Genomic DNA, 20,637 nt, shown 5'->3' with positions numbered 1-20,637 from the left:
AGAATATCTGTGCTTGTCGATGTGAAAACCACAGCCATTTGTCAAATGCAGGCTGAATGACAGTGATGGAGTCCACATAAAGGCCGGTGAATTGATGCACACGGCTCTCCAGCTAAGTGCTCTGATGGAGCAGCTGGAGCTTCCCAAAAATAGAGGAACAAGGAGAGAAAACAGGACACGTTCTGTATGCTCGCCGCACGACCTTTCGCTGCTCCTGCATCTGTGCACGTGTTGTTTTCCTCGTACGAGTTCAAAAACCTCCAAAGCGGTAAAAGCTGGATGAGAGTGAGCTGACAAACAGCATCTGAAGAGGGACTTCAGGTTCACATTTAATGGAACTGATGCATTTAAAGGAATATTCTGGGTTCAGTACAAGTTAAGTTCAGTCAACAGCATTTGTAGCGAAATGCTGATTACTATAAAAAAAAAAAAAAACCCAGATTTAAAATACAATGATTTAATTAAACTAGATGTAATTTATATATGCAATTTGGGATAAGATTTTTGGCATAAGTCTGTTCATCAACACTGCATTTATCGTTAAAAAATACAGAAAAAAATAAACAGTAAAATTGTGAAATATTATTGAAATTTTCGATGTTTTCTAATTTTATTTACTTTAAAATGTAATTTATTGCTGTGAACAAAGCTGAATTTTCAGCATCATTACTCCAGTCTTCAGTGTCACATGATCCTTCAGAAATCAAATTATTTATTTATGGGAACCTGTGATACTTTTTTAGAAATAAAAAGTTGAAAAGAACAATTTATTTAAAATAGAAATACTTTGTAACCATATACACTTTGGGATATATAGTTTAATAATAACAGTTTGGGATCAGCAATTGTTCCTTTTCTTTCTTTCTCTCTTTTTTATTTGGAAGAAATTGGTACTTTTATTCAGCAAGGATGTGTTAAATGCGTGACTTATTGCGTGTTATATTGTTTTTAATTAAATTATGGAATTTCTTTAAGCAAAATATTCAAATATACAACTATGTTGCCATGAAAACACTACATATTTATAAGAGGACAAATTTAAAGCACACATACTACATTTTTTAACTAAAATAATTAATATAGGTGATTTTATAAAAGTATCAGCCTCACATTTTTTGCTTTTAAATCCTTCAAAAATGGGCCCCATTCAATTCCATTATAATCTAAATCTAGATTTGTATTTCTTAATTAATTTAGGAAAATGGGATGAGTTAAAACACATTTTAGTGGTATGCCACAAATGCAGTTGTTTAAACTTTCATTAAGCTGGAATGATGAGCACGGCGTGACACGGGACAAAAAACCGAGCATTGAAATATTCATATTTAAGAGACAGAATCCTCTTTGTAAAACCGCTTTACTTGTTCATGTTCTATCCACTTACATTTCAGTCCATCAGGAGTGTCTATATTAAAAATGCATGGCAAAAAGAAATAATAATGAATTAAGGATTGTTCGACGACGGAAGAAACAATCATTAGCCATTATTAATTCATGTTTGAGAGGCCAAATGTCTGACATGCATTTGAAACTAATTTTTCATACATACGGCCCAAGGAAATGGAAAAGGGGCAGTGGGAACCAATCATGTGTAATAAAGCCTTAGTTTCCCTTAGCAATAAGTGAAAAAATAACCTTACAAATTGCACAACAGAAGAGCATTAGGGACGCTTGACTGTGCCGCCGGAAGAGTCTTCTCTCCTCTTCAGCAGCGGCGAACGAGACGTTTACTGCTGACTAACAGACAAACACCCACACAGCTCTGATTGTTAATTAAACTTCACAAGCTCTGTGCGAAAACAGCAGCGCTGCTTACCAGTCCACTGCATAAAAAAACTCCACAGTTAAGATATGAGACGGGAAAACACAGCAGACCGGCTCAGATCACTTGGGGAAGAGCGGAAGAGCGTTGCTTTGGTCACCAGCTTAAGCAGGAAAAGCCTGAAGGTTTGAACGGACGTGTGTGGCATAAATCTGATCTTTATCCCACGATTCCTCTTTTAATTAGCAGAGGTGCTGAAAGTGGAACTTTTGAAGATTTTAGAAGCATTGGCCTAGATTGTTAAACTAACAAATTGGTCTGGTTGCAGATTTTGTTGTTCCTTTTTTTATTTAAAAATAGCAAGTTATTCAAACATTTACAGGATATGTGAACAAAAGATTCTATGTTTTCTGTTTTCTGCAGCCTATACAGAAGAGAAAAGAAATATATTCGTGTTATTTATATATTTTTTCTTTTTTTACAAATCAGAGGTGAAACAAGAAAATGTATGTTGACAGTTCAAGTCCTCGGTTCAGCAAACCCTGATTTTTACCCGATGAGTTTTTCGTTGTGTGGTACAAGCGTACGGTCTGTTCACGTGGTGCACAGACACACTCACACGCTGAAGTGTGCTCGTGTGTACACATACTAAATCATACTACACACACACACACCAAAGTCTTGAGGATCTCCAGGTCTAGTGTTTCTGAGATCAGAATCTCATGGGGCGGCGGATGGACGCGGAGAGCTGGCAGGTGATTGGTTGTGACCCCTCCGGTCCATCGGCCGTTTTTGTTTTTCTAGCAGGAACCCCGACCCATGTCTCTACGCCGTCTTAATGCCCTCAAACCCACAGAACTTCCAGCGCTTCTCCAGACTCGCCCCGACGCCCGTCAACTCCTGCTTGAACGTGCAGGGCAGCCGACCCAGAAGAGTCTCCACCTCTGTGGTGCTGATCTGAAACGACAAGAACATCGACCGTCAGACCCATCCAAACCAATCACAGCTCTGAGACTGCTAGTGAAAATGCTTCTGTTTTTCCAATTTAAAGGGCTGTGCTTATTTTTTGACATACAAGAGGTCATTGTGCTATAAAAACATCCTGTAATCCTCAAACCTTTCTCGTTAGTCTATAAACAGCTTATATTGAAGCCAAAATAACCGCTTGTGGAATGTTCTACTCTATGATGTAATAGTGTGGATAAGCTCCGCCTTCGCAGAAGATCATCAACACCTGCTTCTACATCGCTGCCTGTTTAGCCCCGCCCACCGATTTGTGCACATAGTGTAAATAACGAGATGCGAACGTGCAGGTCTACGCAGAAACCAAACGATATAAATGCTCTGAAGACAAGACGACGATGTGCATTGCCAAGTTGAGAAACACAGTGTTTGCATTGCCTTCTGTCTGATCTCAGCGATGGAAAGAGTGAATTAACTTCATTTTTAATGAAGATCCAGACCGCATCAGTATGAAATTGGTCCTGTGTTCACTTAATTTTACCACGGATTCGTTTACAAACAAGGCACTCTTCGATGCGGGATTTTCAGAAAGATTGAAACTAAAAGACTATGCTGTGTGACTATATTGGATCCGACAGTAATGTCGCAAAACACACAAGTGTGAGTAACTGTTTTTATCATGTGATCACTATTGCTTTGTCTGTTAAACAGATCGTTTGAAATGAGTATTTTTGCGTTTTTAACCCAAATCACAGCAGTGGGCGTTTACTTCCGAGTCTACAATCCGCCACGCCTATTCACACAGAGCGTTCTGATGAGGGGGGTTAAAAACAGGACAGAAAATTGATTATTTTTCTTGATCAAATCTTGATAACAGTGGAACTCAGAGAACAGTACAAAATAAAAAAACAAAGGCTCATGACTCCTTTAAAGGAATATTTGTATTTGTATAGCACTTTTCGCAATACAGATCATTTCAAAGCAGCCTAACATGCCCCTTACAATGATATATATTGCATTAAATCAAGAGCTTTCACTGAATCGCTTTGAGCCCCAGTGAGCAGCCCCAGATGTCTGTCTCAAGGAAAAACTCCATCAGTGGTGAGGTGTTGGAGAAAAACCTTGAAGGAAACAGACTCATCTGGGGCCAATCCTCCTCTGGCAACAAAATAATGTCATATGACAACACAGTAAAACACAGCTCTAAGATGCTACCAGTGACACATTCTCCAAAAAAGACAATATGATGCAATCTTTCAAAGCATTACTAAGGCAGATTGTAATTTGAAGATAATACAATGGCAGTTCAGCATTGTTGGCATATTCAGGGTCAAATACAAGTTAAGTTCATTTGACAGTTTTTGTGGAATAATGTTGATTACAACAAAGATTAATTTAGATTTGTCAATTTTTTTCATCCAAAATATGGGTTAGAGTAAGGCACTTACAATTAAAGTGAATGTGGCTAATTTGTAAAAGTTACATTTTATTTATTTATTTTCTTTAAATCTGTAAATTGGTCTTAAAAATGTCTTTAAATGTCTTAAAATTACCTTCATAAAACCAGTAAAAACCCTGTAAAATCTCACTGTTTCAATACTACAGCCACAAGATATAAACAATATGCATGTTAACATGAATTTAGCATGAAAAAAAGGTTTTGCTTTATTTTTTACATAATGCTCAAAACCCCAAAGTGACTGCAAATTCCCAGCTCAAATAATACAAAAATAAAATGATATGCTTCAAATTTCTGCTTTTAAAATTGGACCCATTTTCCTCCATTCTATTTGTTTGTTTGTTTTAAAGGAAATTAGGCATAAGTAGAAATTATGTGTGTATTATTTGTGCCATTATTACCCAGCATTATGCCACAAACGCTGCTGATTGTGCTTAATTTATATGCAACCTAAATTATTCCTTTGATACTCATAATCAAGCCAGATCAATGTCACACATTTACTTGATTACTTAAATATTGCAGAATGCATTCCATTTTAATTTTACATTTGCCCTGAATTTTTAAAACTTCCCGGGTTTAACTCTTTCATTTTGATGTGCTTTCAGATTTTTGGACCCCACTATATATATATATATATATATATATATATATATATATATATATATATATATATATATATATAAGCGCAGCATGACTGTCAGAGCCCATACATGATGTGAATTGTGTTCTTCACAGGATCGTGAAACCCACTTGCAGCAGCTTATCGAGTGGCAGGCAGGGTGATGTGAACGGCGGTTTATCAATTAAACCCTCCCACCGGGGTGCATTGTTTTTAGTGCAAACGAGTGGAGTGTTGATGAAGATATGAAGGCATGTGTGCGCCGCGGAGAGCGAGAGCGTGGGCATCCACAGCCGGAGGGCTTCAACTCAAAACTGAAAAGATATAGAGGCTCATTTTCACCCTCCATCTGTAAGTGTAAATTAGTCACTGTGTGACAGCGAAAGCAGAGCGAGAGAGCGAGATAAAGAAAAATAAAGCGTAATCAACACTGCGCTATAGTAAGATCAGCGCTTTATTTCAGCATTAAACATTTTGGCAGGAAAAGCTTGAGGACTGTATTTGAGAACAAGAAGATGAAAACACACACACACACACACAATGTGGGAAACGTGTGTGTGGTCCTGCTGTGAGCGTGAGAACTGTGCTTTACACCGCAAGCTCTTTCTGTTTGCTCAAGGGCTGTTTACTCAGCAGAACATTAGAATGGCAAGCAGACCGCCATATTTTCAGTGTGTGTGTGTGTGTGCAGCAGTAAATACACTGAGTCTGAGTGAGTAGCCTCTGTTTGTGTGTGTCAAGGTTATAATCACTAATGAAAACTTTTATGAAGATGGAAACTAGTAAAATAAATAGTTTTTTTGCTATCTATCTATCTATACATGTGTGAAGAGCAACAGTTAACGTACAGTGTTCAGCAGTGGTCAAAAAGGACTGAAACAGTGAATTTTGAATCGATTTCTTCTTGTAAATTCAGAGATGTGGATTCGGCCAACAATTAAATTACCACACGACTTTAGTATGTAACAGTATGTAATTCGGCTGGGGATTTTTACACGGGTGGTAGGAGAAAAGCACAGACATTCTGGATTCGGACGGCAGTAAAATCCCAGACTAACCCCTGCAAATGTAGAAAATGGCTTACTTCTCAACAAGAAACAATTACCGTCCAAGTCGGGCTTATCATGAGAGCAATGTCTGATTTTTGAAAGTGCTGATTCTTTTCAATGAACCAGTTGAACTGATTCACGAATCACTCTAAACGATTCATTCACAAGTTAGACCATTTGCAGCTGTTCGTAAATAAACAGCTCAATGATTCAATGAACAGGGACATAGTCTGAGCTTGAATGTACGTACGACTGATGATGCAAAAATAAGTTAATAATGCTGATTACTGTACAGTAAATGAAAATCATATTTATGTCATGACTCAGTTTTTGTGAACTAAATCTGCATTTGTGTGTTACACTCTGTAAGGGGTTGATTATTTTTGGTAAAATAATGCAAATTAACGCCCATGCATCTTACCCACAGCTGTAGCTGTTTCAAATGATACAAAACCACATATTTACACAAATGTTGTGTTTCTTCATTTTTGAAAAACTATATGGCATATTATTTTTAAAATACTATATGACGTACATGTTTGCCAAGCTTGAATTATTAGTAGCTTAAATGGATATTTTAGTACATTAAAGTTTGGTGTTTTAGTAGTGTATAAAAAGTTTACTTTAATTTACTTTAATTAAAAATTATTTGCAGATCAATACATATTACATGAATGCACTAATCTTTTCTTTTAGTGTTGAGTAATGACTAGTCTGACATCAGCTGGCTGCAAAAATAACAGATAGAGTTCATCCATCAGTGCTAATTACTTTTAATACTTAAGTACATTCAAGTATTTTTTGTACTTTTACCATAGAATTGAAATTAAGTACTTCTACTTGAGTCATATTTCATTAGGGCATCTGTACTTTTACTCGAGTACTTGACTTGTGTTCTTCATCCACCACTGAACAAAGGTCCAAAAAAAGAAATACTAACGCTACTTTAGTTGATCCCAACTCCCTCAAAAGAAACACTTGAATATAATTCAAACGTTTTGTCATGAGCAGCACAAACTTTGGAGATTTCAGCAATTAGTTGTTCTCCAGTGTGGGCCTTATGACTCAAGACGCTGAATCAGAAAGGCTCTGGAGACGCCAGAGTGATGATAATCACAATTTACTGCTAAATCCGACACATTTTTAGCACATTTAATTGTCAGTAAGTACTGCAGCTGCATTCTTATAATTGTGACAAATAAAACTTTGCACAAATTTCAAAGATGTTACTGTTTCAGGGTGCAGTTTGTTTGATGGAGTGTAGTATGTGTCATCATAGTAAGACGGAACGGCTGCAATAAACCATAAAACTACTGAAGCTAAATAAAAAATAAACTTTAAATCATTATAACTAACTGAAAATGAGAAGTAAAAAAAGTGTGTGTGTTTCATACTTTGGTGTCCAGCCGCTGTAAATAGGAGCAGATATATTCGATGCTGGCTCCAAAAGGATGGACGTGAAGAAACGTTGAGATAATTCCTGTGGAAGAAAAGCCAAAGATGAATCACTTATAGATTTTTCAGTACAGTTTAAATATAGAATCTGTTCCAAAACCTTTCAGAAGCTGCCAGTTTTTAAGACCAATTACTAACTAAAATGAACCTCATAAATGACAGATTTTATACACTGAACAGTGTATAAATATATATATATAAAAAATGACAAATTACTGTATTTTGAATAAAGTATATTTATATAAATAGATAAACTGGCTTAATATCTACATTTATTAGTATTTGCATAGTTATTTAAAATATAAATATGTTATTAATGAATTTACATAGAACTGCATAGGTTATGTTTTATGTGAATATTAGTTATTTATATAAATTTCTTCATTTAATAATATAAATTAGCAATGAAATCCATTCAAAACGTACTATTTTACAAAACACCATAATTATTGACATTTCCTCCACCTTGGATAAATTTATTCTTGTTGCATTTTGCCATTGCTTGCTTTAACCAAGCGTTCACATAATCATCTCATAATCTTGTACTGCAGTTATATCTGATCAAACGCACATTATTATTCTTTAGCTTGTGTTTAACAAATCATTTTTGCTCGGTTGGAACAGCAGCTACGCTAATTATTTCTCTATTTCTGCCACGGGATGTAACTAGAAGCTTCAGTCTGGATCCAACCCTTAAATGATCTGAGATGACCAAACGCCTGAGAAGAGACGATGCCAGCCCCTCAAGTTTCTACAATATATAAATATAAAGCTGCTTTGCAACGATCGGTTTCGTAAAAAGCGCTATACAAATAAACTTGAATTGAATTGCTCTGCATAGGATACAATGCTACCTCAGATCTCAGCCCAAATAGGTTGAAGACAGAATAATTCTTGATTTGAGAGCGTGCCTATGAGGTCCTAAAATGCTGTCTAAGTAGGCAGCTCACTTGGTTTTGGAGCAGAGCGCTACTGCAACAGCAATTTATATTTCCCAGCGCTGATTTGCAAATGATTCCAAGTACTTGAGTTGTTTTCCCTGAAGTGGCTGTCCTCATCGGCTAACTCTGCCTCTTGAACTTTCTAAATGATTATGAGTGTTTAATTGCAGTTTTGATGCCGTTTGGCGTAATCAAGGCTGTTCTTCGGCCTTCCGAGTGCTTCATTCGCACACTCAAACATATGGAATAACAATAACGGCTGCTATTAGCACTTCTGGTTTGAATGCGATAGGTGAGCGCTGATAACTCAATTATTCTGAATGCATTATGGTCTGATCAGGAAAGCAAAGCAGCTCTCCAGAGAGAAGCGCACAGGTGCCGCACAGTCAATATTCCATTAGTCTTGATGGACTATAGATATAGTTTATACATTATACATGGTTTTATTGCAGTGTGTTTGGAATACCACGTCTTTCCATTTACACACATTGATCCAAAGCCAAACACTGTTAGGTGAAAGAAAATGGACCCTTTATAAAATAACACAATGTTTCATTAATTCATGCATGTCTGCTAGAAGATATAACAAACACCCTGAGCTGGCAGCTGTGCTGGCTACTTCATCCAAAAATGAAAATCTGCCATTATTTACTCTACCTAATGTCATTCAAACCTGTGTGATTTGCTTTTTTTCAGGAAAAACAAAATGAGAAGTTTAGCAGAGGCTGGAAAATCAGCAGTGAACAGATGTTGTAAACCTCCAAAAATGACAGAAAGCATCATGAAAGGAGCTCATATGACTTGTGCGCTATATTCAGTTTTGATCACATGGCTTGAGAATAAGTGCAAAATAGCGCTAGAGTCAAATGTACAGAGCCTCGCACATGACATGTGGAAGAACATATAGATACGACGACTTAATCATTTGTGGCCACATTTCATTCATTCATTTCCTTGTGGGAACAATATCTTAAAGTTAAATCTGGAAGTTGAACAGGCTTGGAGAAAATAGAAATTCTTTAAATTTATATTGAGCTTTTCAGGACCCACAAACACATCAGCTATCAGTGGAGGCTCGAGTAGAGACTGATGAAGCCAATTAAGTGGGGATTATTAGGAGACCATGATGGATAGAGGTCAATAGAGGAAGCCCAAGGGGCAATTGCATAAACCTAGCCTCTATGTTAAGACACTGTCTAGTCCAACTAGTTAACCAAGGGGTAATCAAATCTTTTTTTTTTTCTTTTTTTTATTCAATTTACACTAATCTATGTTTTTATGTAACAAACAAAAAAAGTAGTCAGTCTGGAGTACCATATTTGATACATCATGCTTTTATGGCTAGTAATATGGAGCTCATAAAGAAAAAGAAAATACCTCAATTTTATTCAGAGGCCATAACTGAGCAAAATATACAATTTGGTGCAGCTGATATTTTTATTGCCAAAAATAAGATGAAACAACGATAGTTTGTAAAGTAAAGTAATGAGATCTTTGTAACAGAACAGCAGACTACTTACAAAATGCATATAAATATCAGTTGTCACTCTTTTGTCTCCCAATAACATCTTAGAAAATGATGTTTGAATGCTTAGTTTTATTATCAAATCTCTATTGTTTTCATTATGGGGGGCAAAACAATGCAATACAACGATGATGAGAGATAAACAGATACTGTACATGAGATTTGATACTCGCATTTTAATCAGATTTTTCTATTTAAAAAACAATGCATGGATAATCAAGTAAACCTAAGCTGTTTCAGTCCAGTAAGCTGAAATATTACTAACAAAAGTTATTCTTACGTTCACTTTATAAATATATTAAAGTTTTCACAGCAAAAACACATGTCTCATGACCTGAAGGTGGACATTTTTCCAATTATACTAAAAGAGCTTGCTTAAAAAGTATAAACTGTCCATTAGAAGACAATCATGTAGCACATTGTGTGCAACAGGATTTTTATCAGTTTTGATCATTTCGAGCCCTTAGAAATGTGCGCATCAAATATGATACAGTAAGCTTTAGCACCGACGTAGACCGCAGAGGAACACAGTGAGTGACCGTGAATGAAGGAAATCAAACCGCCTGTTCTGGAAGATTAGAAGAGCTCAGATGCTGCCGTGTGCTCTGGCTCCTCTCTGCTTTCAAAAACACATTTGATTTGCTACAAGAACGCATTGAATCACATTTTGACTGCGTTATGTCTGGATGCGAGCATGCAAGGTTCTCCTTTAGTTCTGACAGGAGCTCCTCCTCAAACACAGCATGAGCTCAAACAGATCTGATGGAAAGAACGAGGCTGCCGGAGGAGCATCCACTCCACTAGAGCTTACTCAAGCTGCTTTCTTCATCAGAGAGCAATGTGCCGGACAATAGCTCGGTCAGCACTCTTTCCGGTCACTGGACTGGCAAATAAGCCAAATAAAATACAAATAAAACCCTGGAGAACATGCTGTGCCAAGCCAATTACACATGCAGAGAATGCTGCGTCTTCTTCGCTACACACATCCACATCTGGAATATATCTTTCTCTTATGCCGTGACAATCAGTTTCTCATTCTGGAAACCTGAAAATGTTTTTGGCATAAACAAATGTTCATGTGATAAGTGACTCGGGATCACTGAATGATTGAAAATCATCGCCTTTCCACTTTGTGGCCACGGTGCCACCTCAGGGTGTGCATTCGTTTTTTTAATAATTCAACAGTCCAGAGTCAATTATTTCTTTCTTTCTGGCTGTTTCTCAAAATATATACCTAGACAAATTTTGGCCATGGATTTTGGCAGCCTCTCTCTCTTGGCTGTGCTGCGGATGACATGTTAAAGTTCCTCATTAAAAAGCATCCGAGGTGACTCATTTGAGGCTCTTTTGGCCAGGCAATTAACACATGCACTCTGGAAGACATGCTGTGGTTGATGAAAATAATGAGAAGGGTTTTTTTTTTTTTTCACAGTCTTGTGTCTGATGAGATAAAGTGTGAAAAGAGCTCTCAGTTGCCCCTCGACGCTTACCCACGAGCAGAGCCTCTCTCTCTGACTTCACCGGGCTGGGAGGCCCTTTCTCCGGCAGGCTCTCCTTCTCCTGGCTGCAGGACACCACGGCCGCCGCCGCCTCCTATGGCAGGAAATAACAACAAAAGAGAAAGTTGTTTTCTTCTCACGGGCCCTCTGCCCCTCCGCTCATTACCCCGGCCCTCTGACGGGCTGAAATCTCCTCGCCCAGTTGTGTCAGAGTGATTTATCCCGCGACAAATAAAGTTCTCCTGCGCTCGATTGGCCTGTAATGATCTGTCATGTTCTGTGAGAGGATGGAGGAGGGGAAATGGGACAACAGAACAGGGTGTAGGGTGATGCACAGAAAGGAAAATGTAGAGAGAAAGAGCAGCAGAGTGGAAGGAACAAAAGGCTGGAACAGACTAATAGACACTTTCCACGAATAGGGTGCAAAATAGAAAAAAAATTTCTTGTATAAATGGTCAGCGAAAGGAGGTGCTTAACTTTTAGTCAAACCGACATTACGTGATCCTTTTTTATTTTCTAATTATTTTCTGTATGGTTTGCAATTTTTGCAACCATGTCAGTAGCATGTCTAAAACAATTTAAATTTTTTGTGATTTTGTAATTTTCTACCATTAAACAAACAGCAAATTTTAATATCTAAACCCTATTTTAAATGCAGCCTTGGTGAGCATAGCATACTTTTTTTCTAAATCATTTGAATAGTTGTGTATATAATATCAAGTCAAGTAAAAAAATTAAAATAAAAAAGCTTTACGTTTAAAGCTCATAGAAGGCTAATTTTATATATATGATATTACTTATCTAACATTTTCAGCTCACTACATAAAACTTGTGTGATTTGTGAACATTTTAACATTCAAATTTTTTTCCCGAAAAAAGCCATAGCACCCCACAGTGTACCGCACTCATGGAAGGTGCCTGTATGAGGTGTGATGAGGAGCGGTGAAGTGGACGAGAGTCAAAGACGGAGAGCAGCGTCTCTCACTTACGTTGGCGTGATTGGCGCTTTCGTCGCCTCTGTCCTCCCGCTTGGCCGTCTCCAGCTAGTCAATTAAAAGAATGAGAGAGCTGTCAGCGAGTAATATGTCACAGGCTCGCACTCACACACGTTCACACGGGGAAACTAAAGGACGCGGGACACACCGCAGGGCAGGAAGCCGAATCACAGGCCTGACACGCCAAGAGCTGAAGGTCACGTTTGCAAATGGATTTCTCTAAATGCCAAATAAGCAGCAAAGCTCCAAAGCATTTGTCCTGCTCAATGAAACTCTAATGAAGCGCAGAGGAATCGCAAAGTGAAGGCAGCCATTTCAAGCCGCTCTGCTGAGATTAGTAACGCAACCGGATGCTGACGGAATATTTAGTGGCATTCGCCAAGGCAAGCATCACTATTGTTATTGCTCATGCTTATGGTTAGGGATTTGAACAAACCTCAAATCCATGCATTAAACTTTGGATTAGCACCATCTGGGCTACAAACACGAACGATATCTCAAATCACGCGGCTTGTCGAGGAGAGGCGCGGTATTACTTTTCTAAGTGATCTGATTAGCGATTTTCGGCATGCTGTGATAAAACAGGTGAAGAAATCCCATGAAAGACCTAAGCCATATCTAGATACCAGAATATTAAAAGCTCTGTCTGGCTTTTTTCTGACTCGTGGCAGCATATAGAGGGCCCTGGGGGCACCAGAATATAATAAAAATCATGAAAATATAGTCTGGCCAGCAGCAAGTTTTAGAGGGCAAAGCACCAATGACATTTTCTTCAGAAAATGTAAACGCTTTGTATTATAAAGCGGATCGCTTCAGCTCTAAATATGATTAGATGAATCACTCTCTCGAAACAGTATGTACACCCTGTGACCACATCGATGGAATTCTATTTTTGTATAATTAAAACAAAATTAAATAAAAAATAGTTTTGATTCTTGTAATTAATACATATTTTTTTGTAATTACTAAATAAATGGTAACAAATTGTATTATTTAGGAAAAACCCCTTGAGATGCATCATCTAATTTTCAAGGGGGACCTAGTACACAAAAAAAAAAAAAAAATTTAATAATAATAATAATACTACATTGCTTCAAAGGGGTCCTAGTACACAATACATAAATATGTAATTGATAATAATAATAAACTGTTATTATTTACTGAATATTTGCATATTTTATCGTATTTCTGTTAAGTAAAAGGCCTCTCGTGGTTTACTGCTTTTTAATGCAGTGAGTGAATTCGGGACAGCGCACAAAACTCAATGACAGATATTCTAGGATTCTAGAAGAAATATTAATGAAGTTTATCACAGCAAGAGATGGAAGAGCAAACACTGAGACGCACACGTACAGACTGATGTATGACATACACAACACATTCATCCAGCAGAAAACAATAAACTGCTCTCGCAAGCGATGGGCACAGATCTATAGGAGGAACGGCAGCGTTAAAATTGATTTTCATTTCTTCCATTAATGAGTCTGTCTCAGGTGATTCATCAATGCACACGCTGATGCCTTGAACTCTCCTTCAGCATGGATCAGTGGTGCCGAGATAAATTCCAACGCAGAGTGCCAATCAAAGCAGACCCGCTGCTGTACCACATGCAGACATTTCTCCTTCTCTTCCTGCTCTGAATGATGAGTAGCCGACCAACCATTTCCAAAATGATTAGTCTTGGAGGTGATAAAACCCAAACTTAACCCAAAACGATCCGCTCCACGGTACCAGATAAGGAAAAGCGAGATAACAACATCTGTCTGTACAAGATAACAGGCTATCAAATTTGGGGCGTGCATCGTTTAGCCTTCTCAAATTGTCATTACCTTTTGGAAGTTAAATTTGAAACTCAGTCTGATTTAAATGTCACTTTTCCCAAGTTTCATACATGAACGTTCGTCCCCTAAGCAACACAGTCGCCGTGTTTTGGTGAATAAGAGCTCTGTTGAGGACAGCGGCGGTGACACACGGTTAATTGAAAGCGGCTTGTTGTAGCCGCTGGTGGCGTGCGGCTGGAGCAGCCATTAGTTTTCATTAGCGTCTGCAGCTGCGCTGATCGTACTGAACACCTCAACGCTTCAAGAAGACCAAACGCAGGATTGTTTTGCATTTCCTGTCCTGATTTTGAGGAAAAATTTGTAGAATTTGTTGCATGGGCCTGCTCATCCACATAAACTATATGCAAGGGTGCGTGATTTTGCAAGCAGCGTTTTTCTCTCACTTCAAGACTGCGTGATGCCAAACCATCAAGAGCATGACACACAAATGTGACAACACAAATGTGCATGTCAACATGAATTCATCAAGAATTCAATACAGTGTTAACAGACAATTAACAGTCAGAATAAAAAAAAAGACATGACATTTAAGTGTGAAATATTATTAGAAAGATGATCATTTAAAAAGTAATTCTTTGTGACTGTTATGGACAGGATTAGCACGAGTAGGAGGATGAAATCCGTTGAAGAAATCCATTAAAAATACATTTATATAAATTAAGAAATTTAGAAGTTATTGAATAGAAAACCTAAAGAACCTATTCATTGTTATTACCTACACACGAGAGCCTGAGAAAAATGCTCATTTTAGAAGAAAATTTCAGATGGCGCTTAGAGGCTTTTGCATCTGAACTCTTCATATATGTGTGTCGAGCTGAAAATGTATTAAAATTTCAGCGCAAATTGGAGATAAGGAAGAAACAAACCCTGGAATGGAATAGAAATTAGATAGAAATAGTTTAAAAGAGTGTTTTTTTAAACCTAGTGGTTTTAAACCAGGGAGTTTTTTATTTTATTGTTTATTATTATAAAAAAAAATGATAACATTTTACATTTTTAAGTTTTTATAATATTAAAAAGATTTAATCTGAGTTATATTAACAATTTTAATTAATGCAAAAAAAAAAAAAGATGTACAACATTAATCAGACATCAATTTTTGTTTGTTTGTTTATTTATTGTTTTTATTTATGTCTATTACAATGGGAGTACCAGAGGTTCGTATCAGTATAGATAGGCAGACTTCAAACCACTGTTTTAAACACATTACCTGCATTATTTTCCAAACATCCCCAGTGTCGGGGGTAACGCGAGTTACGTAATCAGATGACTTTTTTCAAGTAACTAGTAAAGTAATGCATTACTTTTAAATTAATAAGAAAATATCTGAGTTTCTTTTTCAAACAAGTAACGCAAGTTACTTTGTTTTCCTATTTATTCACTGACACCTTTCCTGTCCCCGTGTTAAGAGAAATTGGGAGTAAGGCATTTTCTTCAGCCTGAGGCTTATTAATTTCACTTTTTATGTGAAAGGGCCTTTACAGTTGCCAAAAATATAACTTTTGGATTTTCTGTTATTAAAAATAAATAAGCGAGCCCAGCCCAGGTGACAAAAAGTAACAGAAAAGTAACGTAATGCTTTACGTCCCATAAAAAAGTAACACAGTTAGTTACTTTTTTTATAGAGTAACGCAATATTGTAATGCATTACTTTTAAAAGTAACTTTCCCCAGCACTGACATCACATCCCCACTGCATCATTACTATCTTATCTCTGAAATTACGCCTGGTATGTTTATGCATTAACATAAAAGCACTCAAATGTCTGCTTGCTTGTAAACAGGGGAGTCTAATGCAAGAATTTCACACTGTTTTTCTTTGTTTCGAACACCGACAGTCATCCTGAGCTCATGTTCCTTTAATTAGAGTGTAGGGAATCAGATATTCCCGTTCTGATCTGAATCCCTGGAGAGCGTTCAGCAGGACAGACTCATTAATACACGCCGTCCTCAAACTGACAGCCGTCTCATCTCATCTCATCTCCTCACCAGACAGAACACAGCGAATGCAGACAGAGTTAAAAGCACACAAGCACAGACAGAGAGCCGTCTGTTACTCACGGGCAGAGCGTGTGATGTGGGGAAAGCTTGAATCCGATCCTTCAGACTCTGGATCTGGCTTTCGAGCTGTTGTTTTTCTTCTGAGTTCTTTTCCAGCTCCGTCTCTCTCTGTTTCAGATCCTCGCGAAGCTTGAGCAGTTGCTAGAGAAATGGCACAAAGGAAAAAACGACGACATTAAAAACACATAACGAGAGACGAGCGTTATAAGAAGCTCAACAGGCCTGACGCCGCACGCAGATCAGTTCATCAGTATTTAAAGAGAACACACGCTGTGCACCATCGCTTTGATGCCAGTTTGGGCTGCTTCATTAAACTGAATGTTAGGATGTCTGAATATCTATGGATTTCTACGTCTACCTGCTCCAATAGGTCCAGATTTGGCTGGTTAGAATGGAGCAGTGGATGTAGTGACTATTCCATCTAGACCCAAAAAAGCACTGACGGACAGTAGTTTACAAAATAGCTTTTTGCAAGCAACATATGCAAGCGGTGGCCAGTATTTTTTTACATGGCTCTTAAAAGCGTGAAATGTATTTTCAAGGTCTGCTGCCTTTGACATCACAGCTAGGTGCTAGCGGGATCCAAAATGAACACTCACTAAGCGCCAAATGAGATTTTCAACATGGGTTTGGTGGGTAAATAAAACACAGTTACTTGCCAGTTGGCCAGTGAATTCATGCGGAACTGCAATTTCACATGATTTTAATTGAATGATGGGCTGATTATTGTTGATTGTAAGTGACATGGGTGAATAAATTAAAAAAAAAAAAAAAAAATGGAAGAAGTAAAGAAGACAGATGCAATTTCACTGGCTCATGTCATATACACTGTAAAAAAATGAGTGATGTACTTATGAATAAAACTTATTGGAATATGTTTTACAAGAAAATACAAGAAAAACTACTCCCAATTTCATGTTTAATTCAATTGTGAAATCTACAAGTGATTTCTGAGTTTGTTTTAAAGTTAGGTTAGGCTATATCCACATTAATCCAGATATATGGCAGCGTTTGTGAGTAAATATTCTATTATCTTTGCAGGAATGTAATATGAAGATTGTGAAAAGTAGCAATTATCTTAAGCAATAATATTAACAGCAGACACTACACCAGTAGAACCATACATATCTATTGAAACAATATGAATGTCACATGACTGAACACGTCACTGTTTTCATGAACATCTGTTCTCATAATTATCATTACAACGCAAATTTATCCACTTAGGACTGCTTTTTCAAAAGCCTCCATTTTTGCTAGACAAAAGACCCATCTCAGTGTGGATGAAAAGAATTAATATGCGATTAATATGATTGTAAGCACTTCCAGGGGTCCTGTGCTAACTGCTATTGAGATGAATGGGAATGCTAATGGATAAGATAGCGGCAGGTATTACGTAGATGTCCTTGACCTAGAAAGACTTCGATACCCAAATATGCCGTTTTTGGACTGCTCACCAGGGTTTGAGATGTCTTGCTATCAGATAATTCAATCTCAGGTGTTATGACTGTGTTGAATATGGCTTTATTTGATTACCTCTAGCTCATAAAGACATTTCAACAGTATGCAGCTGATATGACAGCTGTTCCCCGACCTCCAGAGGTGCCGTGCCAGTGACATTCAGAAACGGGAGGGAAAATATTTGGACGGTGTGCGTTTCAGTCAGAGACGAGTAAATAGATTTTGTGCCTTGAGGATGTTTGTATGTCTGTAGCAGCTCAGGTGAGGGACTGAATAATCCAAAGCTGGACACACAACCACACACACACGCACGCACACACACACACACACACACACACACACTCACTCACTCACTCACTCACTCACTCACTCACTCACTCACTCACTCACTCACTCACTCACTCACTCACTCACTCACTCACTCACTCACTCACTCACTCACTCACTCACTCACTCACACACTCACTGTGCTGCCAGTCCCAGCGGAGGAGTGTGTGTCCACTGAATATATGTAATTGATTTGTTTATGCACATCTCTTCCAGCATAAGAATGCTTCATACATGAAGGGATATATATGTTTTATGTTAAGTGTTATTTTTGCTCAAACATAGGGTGAAGTCAGCTAAAATGGGCTATCAGGTAAAATGGGCCAAATAAGGTTGTAGCATCATATCTTTTTAAATTTCTTTTTTTTTTAAAGAAAATCACAATAACTTATCTTGCATTGTTGCTTCAAGACTTGTTGACATGTAACAATAATTTTGATTGGTCTTAGTTTTATAAGGCGGGCAGAGCTGAGTGTTACATGAAGCTTGTCAGAGAAATTGTAAGGTAATTGAGCCTAAAATTTCATTCATCACTAATAAGGGTACTAAAGCAATTATAAGTAAGCTTACCAACAAAGTAAATGTTTATGAACAATGTTTTGACATGCTCTTTCAAATAAAAAAGTTTTATAAAAGAAACTTAGATTTTTGTGAAAAAGGTCATTTTAGGTAGAAATAGCTGGTTAAGCTAAAATGGCCAACAATTTTCAGCTAAAATGGGCTGCATACACACATACACTTTTAGATAGAAATTGAGGGTGAAAATAGGTTTATAGACCTAGATATGTATCCATACAAAATCTTAACAGTCTTTAAAAAAAATTGCATTGCAGACAATATGGCAGGAGGACAAGCACAGAAAGGAAACAGAGAGACGAGAAGAGAAAGGGAAAGAAAGGAAAATGTCAGTAAAATGGGCTGCATACACACACAGTTTTACACAGAAATTGAGGGTGAAAATAGGTTTATAGGCCTACTGTAGATATGTATCCATACTAAATCTTAACCGTCTTTAAAAAAAAATACAAGCATACACACAAAAGACACCAGTGCACAGAAACACACACCTATACAACATGATCAGTTCATTTTTAATTGCATTGTTTAATTAAATATTCATTCAGCTTTCTATTAAATGAAATACATTTATGGTGTTGATATGGCACACTAAAGACAATAGTGTCAATTTACTGTTAAAAATAAAATGATTTAAGCTGAAATAACCTGTGCTGTTCTCTTTTTATATTGGCCCATTTTACCTGAATGTTGTGCCGTGGTTCAAGAAGGTACCTACTGATACTCTAACTCTCATAATTTTAAATTGAAAAAATATAAATATATTTAAGAGACCCATGCTAATTTATAAGAATAGCATTAGATCTCATGCATAGCTTATTTGATGGTATTATAAGTCATTTACCAAAACGTGGCCCATTTTAGCTGACTTCACCCTATTATAAACAGCTACAGATGGGAATAATACCTCAAACTGTTTGGCACATTGAGAATAAGTGTGCTACTACTTTTGGCCTTATAGTTTTTGCCTTGTAGATTAAAAAGTAAAAAAAAAAAAAAACACAAAATAAATAAATAAATAATAAAAATAAATAAATAAATAAAAACTACATTTTATGTTATACAAATATATAATATAATATAATATAATATAATATAATATAATATAATATAATATAATATAATATAATATAATATAAGAGATGGTAAAGTAATAGATTTATATTTCAAATAAATGCTGTTCTTTTGAACTTTCTATAGTATTAATATAATAATTATTATAATATTATACACCATTATTATACATTATTATAATATAAAACACCACTGTTTTCAACACTGATAATCAGAAATGTGTTTTGAGCAGCAAATTAGGATATTAAAATGATTTCTGTAATGATGCTGAAAATTCAGCTTTGCATCAAAGGAATAAATGATATATTAAAGGATATTAAAACTGAAAACAGTTATTTTAAATGGTAATAAAATGTCATTATATTACTGTTTTTACTGTATTTTTTAACACAATAAATGTAGTGTTGGTGAGCAACAGTAGTTTATGTAACAAAAAAATAAAAACAAATAAACAGACGTAACAAAATTTACTCAGGTAACACGTTATGTAACATATTTCTCATACCATGTTTCCAAGCATGCTAATTTGTTGACAAGCCTAATAAATCAAAAGCCATGAGGTGCCTCAAACTGCTCCGATTTCTCATTACCGATCCTGCTCAGCATTCAGAAGCCAGGAGCGATCTGAGCTACATAAACTGTGGTGATGTAACCTTTTTGTTTGCCTTCATGGCCTGCTCCTCATGAATAAATCAGACCGAGAGTGAGTTTAACATGCTCTGAGTGCAGGAGCGAGAACGTCTCCGCAGCCTCGCATGCCATTTGAGAGTGATTCAAATCTGAGAAATGGCCTGCGCTGTTCACTTCATGTGACAGAATAACATGCCGTCTTCACACGCTCGCCGGAGATCAGTGATCACTAACTCGAACAAATCGCTCTGCGTGCGGCCCATGTGTGACCGGGCAGCGAGTTCATCTCATGCCACAGCAATGTTCAATATGCAGAATCCCGTTAGGGCTCATTAGCGGCAAGCGCGCAACTTCAAAGTGAGACAAACGCCCCTCTAAGAACGGGTCTCCTTCATGGC

The 20,637-nt window shown here is 37.0% G+C and overlaps 1 protein-coding gene across 1 annotated transcript in view; it reads right to left on the bottom strand.

The window, feature by feature from the left end:
- Positions 1-2,067: 2,067 nt before the first annotated feature.
- Positions 2,068-20,637, bottom strand: part of enox2 (ecto-NOX disulfide-thiol exchanger 2) — a 238,523-nt gene continuing 219,953 nt past the window's right edge. Inside the window, exons 12-16 of the mRNA XM_058797429.1 lie at positions 16,172-16,312; positions 12,265-12,318; positions 11,267-11,369; positions 7,250-7,335; positions 2,068-2,719 (exon numbers count right to left, since the gene is read on the bottom strand). Coding sequence (XP_058653412.1) covers positions 2,588-2,719; positions 7,250-7,335; positions 11,267-11,369; positions 12,265-12,318; positions 16,172-16,312 — 516 coding nt within the window. The 3' untranslated portion in view covers positions 2,068-2,587. The remainder of the gene's footprint in view (positions 2,720-7,249; positions 7,336-11,266; positions 11,370-12,264; positions 12,319-16,171; positions 16,313-20,637) is intronic.

Source organism: Onychostoma macrolepis, chromosome 14, assembly GCF_012432095.1.
Source record: "Onychostoma macrolepis isolate SWU-2019 chromosome 14, ASM1243209v1, whole genome shotgun sequence".
NCBI lineage: Eukaryota > Metazoa > Chordata > Actinopteri > Cypriniformes > Cyprinidae > Onychostoma > Onychostoma macrolepis.
This window is presented reverse-complemented; position numbering and strand designations above follow the sequence as displayed.